Source organism: Telmatherina bonti, assembly GCF_933228915.1.
Source record: "Telmatherina bonti genome assembly, chromosome: 2".
In the NCBI taxonomy this organism is placed as follows: domain Eukaryota; kingdom Metazoa; phylum Chordata; class Actinopteri; order Atheriniformes; family Telmatherinidae; genus Telmatherina; species Telmatherina bonti.
This window is the reverse complement of record NC_136620.1, coordinates 20,505,537-20,520,008: the sequence shown is the minus strand read 5'-3', so window position 1 is coordinate 20,520,008 and position 14,472 is coordinate 20,505,537. Positions and strand designations below refer to the sequence as shown.

Below are 14,472 nucleotides of genomic sequence, written 5' to 3'. Positions count from 1 at the left end.
TACCTTTTATTGACTCATTGCTCTCTGTGAGGCAAAAACTGACTTGTTTTTCTTAACATTTTTCCAGTAAAATTTTAGATTTAAAACAAAAAATAGACTGAATATTTCTCAGGTCACTTGCCACCATAAGCCTAATAGTTGTTTGTAACATTCTGCAAATTTAAGACAGGGGCTTACCATGAATAATTAAAATGTAAAAAGTTTCCGACGAAAAAAACCTTTTAACTTGGACACACGCAGGCAAATAAAAAGAAAAAGGAAAAAAAAAATGTTATTGTTCTATGAAAAATGAACAAACACTTCTTTTTAGTAGCATGCTCATTCTGTCATGTTGTGTTTGTGTGGGAACAGATTGCCAGACAACAGCAGCAGCTTTTGCAGCAGCAGCACAAGATCAACATTCTCCAGCAGCAGATTCAGGTTTGTAGACAGTCTCTCTTCTCCACACTTCTTCAGCTTACTTGCAGTTCTCCCTTCTGCGGATGCGTCAGACATCTCCACCGCCGCAGCAGTTTCTGCATCCATCCCTGCTTTTAGTTTTGTCCCATCAGTCTTCCAGCGCGGACTGTCTGACTTTCCTCCAGCTCCATTATCAGTGTATCATGTGTGACTGGAAAACCGTATTAACACAGGGGTCGTGACCTTTCATATGCAGAGGTGCAACACCAGTGACCAGCAGATACACACACTATGGCACATGATGGTGACCCAGTAATTGCCCTGGTTATGGCTGGATTATTCACTGTTCCATTGATCACTTAGTGATCAATATTCTAGTATCCCCTAGGCTCCCACACACTGTTTCTCTCCCCTCTTGTCTGTTTATCAGCATGTGTTTCACACTCATCATTTGAACATGCGGCACGCTCATTGTTTCCTGATACATGTGGAGTAAAAACCGGACACGCTGCGGTACATGTTGCAGATTTTCACCCTGACGAGGGAAAAGCAAACGCCTGACATGCCATGCATCAAGCTGCTGCTTATTCCTTGCCACATTTGATTTACTTTTCGTCCTTTAGTCCTCCTTTTCTTTGTCTTCGTCCTCGTTTTATGCCTACATGTGTTACATTTAGCCACCTGACGTATTGAGATTCATGTTCCATGCACTGTATATGCGTACAGACTCACGCAGAAATTACCGCCAGCTGTGAGCCACATGCTGGCAAATTTGCACGCTGCGGCTGAAAGTCCTGAGGGAATTTAGGCAGTTTTGTGTTTGATCGGTCTATTTATAATCTTCTGTTCGAGAGACTGGACTGCAGCTAAATGAAATAAGCTCAGGAGACGGTCTACATGCACTCGATGTAATCCGTTTGCCCTGTTTACCCGTCGTCGTTCCAGAGGTTTGGATCTCTCTGTGTTCTGGAGGTGTGATGAACTTAATAAAGAGGCTTGTATACCTCCCACCCCTCCCCCCTTCTTTTTTTTTATTACGAGACCTACCCCTTGGATCTTAATAAAGCTCGGATCGGACTTCATTAGGCCTCTTAGCCCCAGGGGAGAGCAAGACCATAAAAACCAACCCCGACTCGGATCCTCGTCCATGCTGTGAAGCGATGGATACTGTGTCATGTTTGGTTTTGAGGATGATGGGGTGTGCAGCTTGTTATTGTGTAGAGCTTTGGAAACATCAGCTGTAAATATATGTGAAAATCCAACTTAGGGTAACTCTTGTTTTACACTTTTTTAAAAAATCAAATTGAACTTAAAATGTTCTCAATTACTGGCATTTTCAACTTAATAAAAGTGCAGAAGTAAACATAAAAATAAAAGAAAAACGTAAAGGATTTGCCCACTGCTTAACTTCTGGTCATTTAAGGAATTTACTAAACAATAGGTGGTCTTGGCTAACACACCAAATTTAGAAAGAAGCATATGGTATACTTAGAGTACAGAGGTTTAGGATTATTATGGCTAAACTCCAGGTTTTAGTTATTCGGGTATGGCCTGTTTACTCTGTGTCAGATGTGTGTTAGCCTCAAACACACAGGCAGCGCTGCACCGGTCTGTTTCCACTTATCAGTTCCAGACCTGAGCTCCTCTCAGGCCAATACTCAGAGGAGCTGACCAAATGCTACTGTTTCAGCTGAGAAGAATAGGCCTCAGTGTGGCGAAACCATCTTTTTTTGAAGTGCCAGTTGTTGTTCTCATCTAAGCTTGATACACTAAATGTTGTCCAGATGGAACAAATAAGAAATCAAAACAAAGTTTGTGCCAGAAAAGTGGGAAAAGGTTTTTGCAGACACGCATTCTCATTGTTTACTTCATTACAGTGATAAATATCCCCAAACTTCAGTGTTTTAGTAGTATAGTAATAGTCAAATAGGATTAGCACAAGCAGCCTATGATTTATGAACACAGACAATAAAATCCCACCAGGAACCCATTTTTGTGTTTGAGCATCTTTCTTCTCTTGCTTTACTCCCTGGATGGTGTCAGTATGTTTGTCAGCTATATGGTGGGGGAGCACAGTTCAAAGTGACCCTGGTTTCCTGTCATGTGGTTTTAAATGGTGTGGGGAGCCAGCGGGGGATGTCCAGGGGTTAAAGAAATGCTTCCGAAGGCCCCATTTTGATAGATATAGTTACGTAAACACACATCCGTACATGCACATCCGAGACTGTAAAACAATGCAGTGAGTGACCAGTATAAACTGATATAATGTACATGCATGAATTCAGGTTTGCACACACATATGCGCTCGCACAATGGTGAACAGCAACACATGGGTTTGACATTAACTTAAAGAAGAGACAGTTGACATTAATGGATAATTACACACATATGGGCAGTTTGTGCATGACTCTGAGACAAACGCACAAGCACAAACCCACAAGCGTGTGTACGTACCAAAAGAAAGCATAGGCACTTGTGGAAAAACTTCCATATAGGCGTGTATACGCACACGCACACACACATACACGCACATATGCAGCGGTGGCGGGCCCTTTGTGTGCCGTAAGCCGAGCGGCCCAGCCCAGCCTGGTGGCTGACAGGCATGTGTCTTTGTTAAGTCAGATCTTATAATGGCTCTCATATGTGGCCCATTTCCTTCAGGCCCACAAAGGCGCAGGCCCTAACCGCACCGCCCAGGCCCTAGCTAACGGGCTAATTAATGGCTGCAAAGCCGCACTTCTCCTCCTCCTCCTCCTCCCTCTTTCTGTTCTTCATTTATAACTTCGCTGTCTCCTCCTTTACGCGTCCTCCTCCTTTTCAATGTTTGGGCTCTTTTCCCTCAATTGTTGTCATCGTATTGTTTGATTGTTTTGTTGTTGTCCTATTCCATGATTTCAGGATGCTGACGTCTTTCTGTTTTGGCTGTTACTTTGGGATTGATTAAAGTGATTTTAGATAACATTTTGAATCTTAAACTTTAGGAACAGAACTAGAAGCTGGTGACGACTAACTAAGTTACAAAAGTTATTATTAATTTATTAGTCAGAACAGGCTTATCTATTCGGTCTAATTCTGTCTGAATCGGTGCCAGGAATGTTCCCTCCTATCGGGATGCTATCTCAACGCAGGCACAAGCACACGATCCACATACTCACAGGCATGCGTAAGGACTATTGAGCAAGCAAAAGGCCGTTAGATGGATAGGCAGTTCTACGTCAGCACAAACAGCTTCAGACACAATAACTTGGAGAGCAGTGGAGAACCTATAATGTCGATTGAGCTCACTGGTAATGGGAAATGGCTGACTCTTGACTCTGCAGTGGTCCTCCCTCCACTCCATTAACCTCTGTGTTAGTTAGCCTAAAAAGAAATGCTATGAGCAGCAAACAGTAATTCTGAGTCTTTCTTTTAAAATGTGTCATTATTGTGTGTGTTACACAATAATAACACATTTTAAGAAAAAAAAAAAAAAGACTGTGAAAAAAATGACTGAGCAGCTGTTCTTCACACATTTAAGATAAGTGTGTATAAGCCAAAAATACAGTCTCAACTTTAATATTTTCACATCCCTATGAGGTACTGCTCCATCAACCTTTCTAGTCTGGCTTATATACTACTTAGGATGGTCCAAGATACTCCATACAATTTTTAAAACCACAAATACAACTCCATCCAAACAATGAAGTAAAAATATATAATTACATTCATTTTCTTATCAGCTTAGTCTAATTCAGGTTCACGGGAAGCTGGAGTCTATCTGAGCAATCAATGGGTGAGAGGCAGGGGGCACCCAGGACAGGTTGCCAACACAGCGAGACAGACAACAACACGCACACATACACACTCACAATTTAGAGTAGCCAATTAACCTAACATGTCTTTGGACTGTGGGATGAAGCTGGAGTCCCCAGGGAGAATTTATGCATACAATCTATGCATACACAGGGAGAATATGCAAATGTCACCCGTTTGTGTGTGTGTGTGTGTGTGTGTGTGTATATATATATATATATATATATATATATACATCATGTGACATTCTGCATTGTAAACAAAGCTTTTCCTTGATAAAGTAAACATCATGTGCTATTTTGTATGTATGTATGCTTAACTAGCATCAGTTTATTAAGCCACTCTTAGATGTAATAACAAAACAAACTGATGATCAGGTAACAAAAGCAGCTGAACAAGAAGAAATCATGAAAATAGGAAGTCTGCGAAACATCCTTTTACTTTTTGAATCTTGTGGATACTTTGCATGTGCAGACTTCCAGTCTTATCTGAAATGAAGTGATGAACAAACTTAAGCTCATACAAATACACACGAGTGTATACCTGCCATAAAACAGCATAATTTTCTTTTTTCTTCTCCCCTTCTCAATCACATTGACATAAAGACGCACTCATTGCCCCCTAACCTAGCTGACCTCACACAAGAGGACCATTAATTCAGAGTGTGTGTCTGCATGTGTACACATGTTCCTTGTTGCCTAGGTGTGTATGTCGATGTGTCTGGTAAGCAGCTAGGAGGAAGGGGACCTTGTGTTTTCTTAGGGGCTGAGGAGAGGGGGCCCATACAGCACCACCTTCTCTCTCCATTCATCGAGCGCGCCCCCTCCCCTTGGTAAAAGGAGATCTTTGTGTGTTTGTGCTGGTGAAGCAGCCCCAGTCAGTCCCAGTGTTCCCAGAGGAACACAATGAATGGGAGCATTTTGTCCCACTCTCAAAAACCTCCACCCCCCACTTCTCTCCTCTTTTCCTCCTCCTTTTTTTTTTCTATAGTCATTCGGACACAAACTTGTTTTTCTTCTCCCTTTATTTTCTTTTCTTCATGTCACAAGACGTCGGACCTCTTGTCTCTGTGTGTGTTTGCGAGTATGGGAATGCCTCAAAGAGTGCCTCCAACTAGTAGTGTGTAATGTTTGTGTGCATGTGTGTGTTAGCTGATGCTTTTTAAGAGTGTGACCTGAACAACATTGTCTGAAGAGCCAGTCAGGCGATGAACACATGTATCTCCACACAAACAGAGCCGACTGTTGACAACACAGACACACAAAAGCACGCTTACACAACCTTGTTATAACCTTTATCCTGAGACCAAAAAATATGTCTGACTTTACGTTTTTAAAGTGTAAATATCACTGGTTCTTATAAAGATATTGAGAGTAGACAGGACCACACATGCACACGCCACGGTAGGCTTTAAGCTGCCTGCAATCATTTTTTTTAATAACCCACAACTTAATTTTATAATCAAATGATTTAAATGTATAAAATAACTCTTTGCTGTCCACAATTTCACAGTGTGTCATGCTTAAACAATAAAGCATGAAGGTAATGACAATGGATGGGCAAACATTGATGGCTTTTTCAAGTATGTTGCTGTCCATGAGGACGGATCCAAATAATAAAACTGTTCAAACAGGTTATTTAAATGCAATGCTTTGTATGACTGTAAGGTTTACCATTTTCTTGAATTCTTTAGTTTGGTTTTCTGATAGGTTGTGGATTAAAAGTTTTTTTTTTTTTTTCCAATCTAAGCGCTCTACATAATTTATGTAAAAGGATCACTGTGGCCCATTAATTTTTTGTGATTAATTAATTAATCATTTTATCGCTTCAACAGACACAAACAAGTCAAACACGTCCCTGTTCATCTTGCTCTGTCTCTCCATTTAGGCATGCTCTTTAAACTTTCCTGCGACTAACGCTTTAACCCTCCTCCCCCCACCCCCCTTACACACCATGAAGATCCCAGAAGACAGTCCTCTTATTGAACTAATGCAGCGGTGTAACTCTGCCTCACAAAAGCAGAGACATAGTGCAATCACACAGCATGCTGATTGCAGATGTTTGAGCTCTCATGATGAACTGTCCCAGGAGGTCAGTGTGGGGTGTGTGTGTGTGGCTGCAGTAGGGTTAGTGAAGTCGTAGTCAATGAGATGAATAAACAGATGGCACTGAACTGAGGGTTGAAACAAAAAAGACCTTGGAAACACTGATTGTATGTTGCTGTTTCCAAATTAAACAATGTCTTCAGTTATAAAAGATGAAAGCAGAGAGAAAAACGTACTTTTACCAAACCCAAATAAAGTGTCAGAGAATATTTAAAGTAGAAAAAAAGAAAAAGAAAGAAGCTGATGCAGAAAAATAGATAAAGAGTAAATGAAGCTTGACGGCTGTAAGCTAAAAAAAACACTCGGAGAGCGCAAACCTCCGCGAAGGATCACAGAGTTAAAGAATTCTTTATGTTAAAGAATTCTTTAAAAAAATTCCTGGATCTAAACAATGATCTGGATCACCACCAAAATGTAATCAGTTCTTCCTTTTCACATTTCCTGACAATTTCATGAAAATCTGTCCTTAATTTTTTTAATTATCTTGAACACAAACAGACAAGCAAACAGTTAAACGCTGGTAAAAACATAACCTCCTTGGTGGAGGTAATTAACATTTCATTACTTTAAGACTCTGATTTCATTGTGTTTGAAAATCTACTTAAACTATTCAACTTTCAGGCTGCAACTTCACACATGGGGCAAAAGGTAAAAAAAAAGCAATAAAAGCAAGCGGAGAAAACGGCAAATAATTTCACAAGACACAGAAATTAATGAAAAGAGAGAAAAGGATGAGATGAAGGGGAGCGATGGAAGGGAAAGTATATTCTTGTGGTTTAGCGCAGGCAACGTTAATAGATTCCCGCAGGGTCATTTTTGATATGCTGTCTTCAGTTTGAGCCCTCAGCATCCTAACTCAGAAAAACTTTTTTAGTCTTTCAAGCCCACATGAAAGGCAGCTATTAGCTTCTCTGTTGTTTTAAAAGCAGCTTGTTTCACTTTTTTTTACTCATCTCTCAAATGTCTCTATTTGTTGTTTGGCTGCTTGCCTTTAAATGTTTACTCAGCAGCTCTTTTTCTGTGTTTAAAAAATCTTTACCTCTTTGTTTTCTTGATTCATACACCTTTTTATCCCATTCACACCTGCTTCATCCATCGATAATTTTTTGTGGTCCTCTGAATTTTATTTTGTTTTCCTCCTTGTTTTTTTCTCCTCTCCTCTCCTTACTTTTTAGACTGAACTTTCTGGCTGCTTGTGTTTTGGCTGTGTGAAAATGTGCACTCACTGCACTGTAAAAAACCTTTTATTCTTCTTCAAGTGAAAGTATTAAATCAACCAAATGAAAACAGATAACATGAAGTTTTGCAAGTCTTTTTTTAAATGAACATACTAACTACTGGTGCATATATACTGCTTTTATCCTGTTCACTTCTATTACCTAAGATCAATGGATTATTAATAGTAAAATATCAGTTTGTAAGCAGTACACATATTAAATCCGAGAGTGATGAGATGACTTATTACTTAATGGTCAAAGCCTGTTTTTTTTTCATACTTTTATTGAACACATGAACAAGTTAACCACAGCCACAATCAGGATGTTTTATCAGCACAACCACTTGCATGAGCTGATAATAAGTTTACATATTGAGGCCAAAAGAACCACAAAAATCAAGTCTGCATGAAGCAGTTTTATTATTTTTTCCCAATAAAAATCACTTCCATGCTCAAACACAGCCCATGGCAGCGACAGTTTGGAGACACAGCTTGTGAAGTTCAGAAACAAAAGTTTAGAAATAAACGTGAAGACATAAAGTTAAAAAAAAAAAAAAAAAAAAAAAAAAAAAAAATATATATATATATATATATATATATATATACACACACACACACATGCACATATTCATATATATATATATATATATATATATATATATATATATATATATATATATAAATGTAAAATAAATATAAAATGTGTGTGCATATATATATATATATATATATATATACATATGAACACCGCATTTTGTATGTCAGATCACTTCTTTATTATTAACAGTGTGTTGTGTTTCAATAATTTGCATCGAGTGGTATTTTTCACAATAGTATCAGGCAACTAGAGATATAAATTCAAATACATATGGTATATTAGGCTTTTTCTTTTTTTTTTTTTTTTTTTTTTACTATTTATGCATTTTGCAGGGTATGTGCTCATCAACCTTACTTAAATGACCTTGTGTCATCTCTCCCAACTCTCCTTGGTTGTGTTTCTCAGGTCCAGGGTCACATGCCTCCTCTGATGATCCCTGTGTTTCCACACGACCAGCGGTCTCTGGCCGCAGCCGCTGCTGCACAGCAAGGCTTCCTCTTCCCACCCGGCATGTCCTACAAGCCAGGTATCCTCATGCACTCTCTCACACTAACACTGGAATCCCAGTCTAAGTTAATGAGGTGTGTCAGGTGAAGAATGTTCTGGAAATGAGCAGAGAGATTTACAAGCCCTGCTTGTTCACTCCAGGATCAATGCATTGGACTCAGTTAGAACTGGAATGTCTCTTTCATGGCATGCTGAAAGCATGTCAGTTGCACTGCACATCTGCAACATGGAATTTCACACATTCTCACTCACAAACTCACACATACATGTTCACAGTTGCTCTTGAGCATTTTCTCCTAGTGCACGTGGAGCCAGCGGTGTTCACACACTGATCATGCAGACATACAAATCACTCACACTTCCAAAAATACACATTAAAGAAATCAAATGTGCTGGGTGTTTTTTTTTTCTAACAGACCACAAGAATTTTTTATCTTGAACAGGTTCAACAAATATTTTGAAGCCACACCTGCAGAAAGACACAATACTCAGTCCTATTACTTCAGGATCCTCTGCACCACCTGCTTTCTCTGTCTTCTTGTCCTTCACACATTCCTCCCTCCCATATATTCATCCAGGTGCTTGCCTGACACAGGGCAGCACTGAGCGGCCATACTTCATACAGACGGATCCATGTAAGGCGGCTCCAGCACACACTAGCACAAAGCTCAAAGTGGAGCATAAAAATGAAAAAGGAGTTAAAAAGCCATGATCGACCCTCTCTTTTGACTTTGCCGTGTTTTAAACAGAGACCTGGACATGAAAAGCCTTTTACAGACAAACAGTGGGGGTCACACACCGTGTTCGTGCATTGCTTTGAGTGCATCCAATTGAGTGAGCTCTGTTCTGAAACTTGTGTGCACCAGCAGTGACTGTTATTAACCTTTTGAATAAAACACTTGTGACCCCTTCATGTTTCATATGGTATGAATAAAAATGCAAGCGGGAACAAGGAAGGAGACAAAGAGTGAGAGCAGCTGGCTGAACTTAAAGAGCAGGTTTGTTCTTGTGCTGAACTCTGTCTCCACCTCTCCTCATAATGTGTGTTGTTTTGCTCGTTCACCAGGTGAGAATTACCCGATGCAGTTCATTCCATCGACAATGGCTGCTGCAGCGGCGTCTGGACTCAGCCCATTACAACTACAAGTAAGAGGAAAAAACTATAACATTTTAGTAAATCCAAATTTATGTGCAAAGTTCATTAAGTTTGTTGCATTACGTTCTGTTTTGTTTGGGGAAACTGAAAAGCAAAGTATACGTAAAACTGCTCAAAAAAAGAGAGACTGAGAAATCTCTCAAGACAGAAGGAAAATACACTGAAAATAGCAATAAAGCAGTGACAAGTGCAGGTGTGCAGGTTTGTGGGGGTGTGTCTTGTTTGTGAGATATGCTTCAGTTTAGCCTGGATGTGCCTAAGGCTGAACCTGACTCTTTTTTGTTTTTTTGGAAATGTGTTTGTCAAACTTTTTCAGGTTTAGCGGCAATTCAAACCTTCAGATCAGGGATCAGCAAATCTGGACCTCTTGGGCCAGTGTCATGCATGTTTTCAATGTGTCTCTGCTCCAACGCCACTGACTCCCGTTGAATCTCATTTAATTATCACCAGCTAAAATCTTTGCTTGCTGCTAAATTCAGGGAGAGTATAAACACTGGTCATGAACACTCATTCACTTGCCTGTTTAAAAGATTACAAGCACAGAATTCAAATCTACATAAGATTTTCCTCACTAAAAAGCTCTGTAATGACCCCTGGCTGCTGCACACTTAGGAGAACATAACAGTATTTGAAGCCATACCTAATGCATGAAACCTTTAATCATTGGCATGAAACTGAGAGGTTAAGGCTATTGTGAAACTCGTTGAGCATCTGATTAACTTTTCATGGGAAGAGCCTATGGCAACAGCTGCAATAAAAAAAGAGTGGAACTTGGTATTTTTCATGAGAAGTCATAATCATCATAACAACACTGTGAAATGCTGTAGTCAGTAGGTTAAAGTTCAACGGATCAGAGGGAAGAGACAGCATGCTTTTAAGTATTCCTTTAAAATGTTTTTTGCAGCCTGATTGAACTTTTTTTCATGCATAAGCCAGTATTCTGCTGAAATATGTTTGCAATGCATAGTATTTTCATTAATATATACTGAAAAAAAAAAAAAAAAAAAGAGTGGGAAAATACAAATGACAGCTGGAGCAGACCAAACATACATGATTTGGCTCAGGCTACAGGCTTTCTTCCTGCTCATGAATTTTAAATAATGTTACAGTAACTCTTTTTTTTTTTTTTTTTTTTTAAAGAAAGAATAGCACAACATGACACACTGGTTAAAGATGAAGCACAGTCAATTGACGCTAACGCCTGCTTTATCTGCTCTCCGTCAGCTGTGTCAGACAAAAGCTGTTATGATGAATCACAGAGGAATTCCGCCCCACCAGCACAACACCTGGCTCGGACAATTCATCAAATATTTTATTGCTGCTTGACACCTGTGGTTTGAGAATAGCACTTATCCATAATTGTTATCACAGAACATGTTTGAAAAGAAAATGAAAAAAAAAAAAGGAAATAGAAAATTGGGAAAGAAGCATGAAATCCTAACTCCGTGAATTTCACAGCACGACCCCGTCACCCTTCCTGCTGTACCTACTATCAGCTAAAAGGACAAAAGCCCTCTAAGGCTTTTTCACTTGCAAACAATGTGGCTTCATCATGTCAGTCATTACTATAGCATGGCTTTTAGATGTTACAAGAATCCTTATCTCAGTTTATTCAATTTGTATTGTGGTTCTCACTTATCGAAACCCTCATTAGCTGCTATTGACTAGCAAAGCGCCTTGCTTCACTGAGGGGGGGTTGGAACCTCCTGTCTCCACTCCTGGCTTTGAAATGATCAAAAGAGCTGCACGGTGAGCGAGAGGTAAGAGGACAAATGATGTCAGAAACGCAAACTCAATCACATTTAAACACTGCCTGAGATGTGCGCGGAGAATGGAGAGGCAGCGTGGAACCTGAATGAAAGAGGAAGTTTCTCATCAAGGCATTAGCATAGATAAAGACGGAGACAGCAAAAAAAGAGGCAGACAGAGTGTTGGGAAGTGTGATTTCGTTTTTTTTTAAATTTTGTGTGATAGAGGGAATAGTTTTCAGCACATTTGGACATTGTTTATACAATGATGATGATGTCAAAAGCAATCATTCTGACATTTGTGGTTTGTGCTGGTTTTATTATATATCTCAATCATAAAAAAAAAACAAAAAACAGGAAGCAAAATCTTTAACACACATGCAGCAAACACCTGCATGCTGTTGTGGTATTCACTATTATTTATCCATGGAGTGGGACTGTTTGCATGTCGTACATGTGCTCATATGAGAATGTTTTTCTTCAGCGTTAGACACAAATTTAGGGTTCACTTGAGAAATTGATTTGGGATTTGTTTTTTTCTTCTTCCGACTGAGAAGAAAAAAACAGACCCCGATGCAGAAGGAGTGAGTAAGTCAAGACAGTCAAGACAAGTCAAGACAAAGGACGCAATAATCTAAAAAACAGAAAGCAATGGCAACAACCGCATCTGCAACACCTGTAAAAACGTTAACCGGACGTTTCCTGTCATAACAGTGTCAAGCTCTGGCCTTCGAGGGTCGCTATCTTGCAGGATTTTGCTGTTCCACTGCTCCAACACACCAAATTCAAATGAAATGGAGCCAACAACTTTTGTCAACTTCTTCACAACAACAACCTCAGGCACTCAAGTTCAATTGCTGTGCTCTATAGCTGCTGTAATACAACAAAGCAGTCAATCATTGGGAGTACCTGTAAATGACAAACTTAGAAAAACTCTAATAACAATGGCAGCAGCAACAACAAATATCAAAATATCATAAGTTTAGCTATTGATAATAAACCCAACAGGATAAAAAAGGTCACTGTATAAAAACATTTTGACAAAAAACGTTTGGTTAACAATTGCTTTTTAATTCTTGCTTAAGCTTAGTCAATTTTTGTGTCTTAAGTTGTTTGACATCACTTTCAAGTCCTTTGTAAGCAATTGTTGTGACAATAGTATGCCAAAATCGAAATGTCTTGTTTGATTAAGAACTTTTAGCTTTCAGTTTTAGCTGCACCTCAGTGTGCAATTAGCCTGGTAAAATGTTTATAAATAGACAGTGATACCATGTTAGCTCTATCAGCAGTACCCACTGTTAATGTAAATTCTGTAGTCCAGTATTCACTAGCTGGTATTAAACTGAATCAATGCCAGATTAGTACAGAATAAACAGATGTTGCAGCCAGACTCCTCCAGATGTTTTAAAGTTAAGTCCTGTAGCAGTCTATCAGACAGCTGGCCAACACCAAACACTCATAAAGTGTCCTCTAGAAAGACTAAAAACTGAGGCTGTAAACATAAACCTTCTGCCACAAAAAATTTACTATTTCTTTGTTTTGCAAGAAAAAAATCAGTAGGAGTTAAGAAAATACAGTTTTACACTTTAACTGCTTAGTTTTTCACCTTTATTAACTTAAGAAAAAGCAGCGTAGCTGAGGTATTTGGCCAGAGTTGACATGCTGCGCTTGACCCATCATGACCTGAAACAACAATTTTGATAGTGCAAATGTTGTGCTATTGGCGTGGGAACTTGATCTGGCCAATTGTTTCCAGAGCCTCGCAGTAGACCCCTTCACAGACAGTGGATTTCTGCTGAAGAAAGGCGTTCTTTGTGTGCAGCTAATGCACGGGAAATACAGTTGCTTAGCAGACATTCTTGCTGAAATCATATGACATCCTTCACTGTCTCCATGCTCTGCCACTTTCTGTTTAGTGTCTGAAGCACGGAAACAAAGGTGAAGAGCGTACTTTTGTCCTCTTGAGTCATGATTTCAACCTTGTAAGCAACATATTCCAATTAAGTCTTAATTATTATATTCATACCGCTAAAAGGACAGTTATAACACAAGTATATCTGTTAAATAGAAGACAACAGAAATGGTGTAATGATTGTTTTCATCGAGACTGTCTATATGTTTGATTCTTTGGATACTTGCAGGGTAACATTTAGACTCTATTCTCAGAACAGGCACACTGGTCTATTTCAGCTTCTCCTCCAACCATTAACCTGCTGAAAAAGACAAAGCCTCATTTGTTTTGAGCACTCTCGGAATCAATAGAAGCCCGGCTCAAACACAAACCACGAAGGAAGCTGACTCCAAAGCAGCTGAACAGATCTACATCACCTTTTCATGGTTTTTTTCTTCAGTTTAAAAACAAAGTTGGCCGAAAAACTGTCTGATAATCACAGAGGTCAGAAATGACACATTTTAGTGGTATTTGCACTAAAGTCCAAGCAGACATTTTGGACAGCTGAGGTGCAGTTTAAAGCCCTCTTTGTCAATTTGTAATTTAGGAAATTGCTTCATTGTCTTCCCTTGAGAGTTGATTGCATGGCAAGAGCTCCGGTTTGGGTTGTTTACGCTGCACATTAGCCAGTCAACAATCAATTGCTGAAGATCTTGCAGAATCCAAGGAAAAATAAGATAAAAGCTTTTATCGTCAGCCTGTTGTTTGTTCGACAGTTCTCTGCTCTTATTGTTGACAGAATTGCTGCCACCAGCACAATAGCGGCGGGTGTGTCTGCGGAAAATACCCTAAGTGTGTGTGTTTGTGCAGATGTGGTTAAGTGTGTGAGATCCTAACTGTGTATTTTACCTCAAAGACTCAAGTGTCAGCCCGAGCCCATGCTCCCTTCACAGCTGTAAGAATATCAGGCAGCACCAGGAGTAACTCTGTGGTCGTCTTGATTGACGCGAGAGGCCTCACCACCAGCCATTCAAGGCATATTCTAACAGGGGTCTCATAT

At 39.5% G+C, this 14,472-nt stretch overlaps 1 protein-coding gene across 2 annotated transcripts in view; it reads left to right on the top strand.

Annotated features, from left to right (window-relative positions):
* The window catches only part of LOC306767872 (transcription factor SOX-6-like), a 106,768-nt gene that overhangs the window by 69,346 nt on the left and 22,950 nt on the right, over positions 1-14,472 (top strand). For both annotated transcript variants that reach the window (XM_079256021.1, XM_079256020.1), the window contains 3 exons: positions 352-420; positions 8,516-8,636; positions 9,684-9,763. In XM_079256021.1, the coding sequence (XP_079112147.1) occupies positions 352-420; positions 8,516-8,636; positions 9,684-9,763 (270 nt within the window). The remainder of the gene's footprint in view (positions 1-351; positions 421-8,515; positions 8,637-9,683; positions 9,764-14,472) is intronic.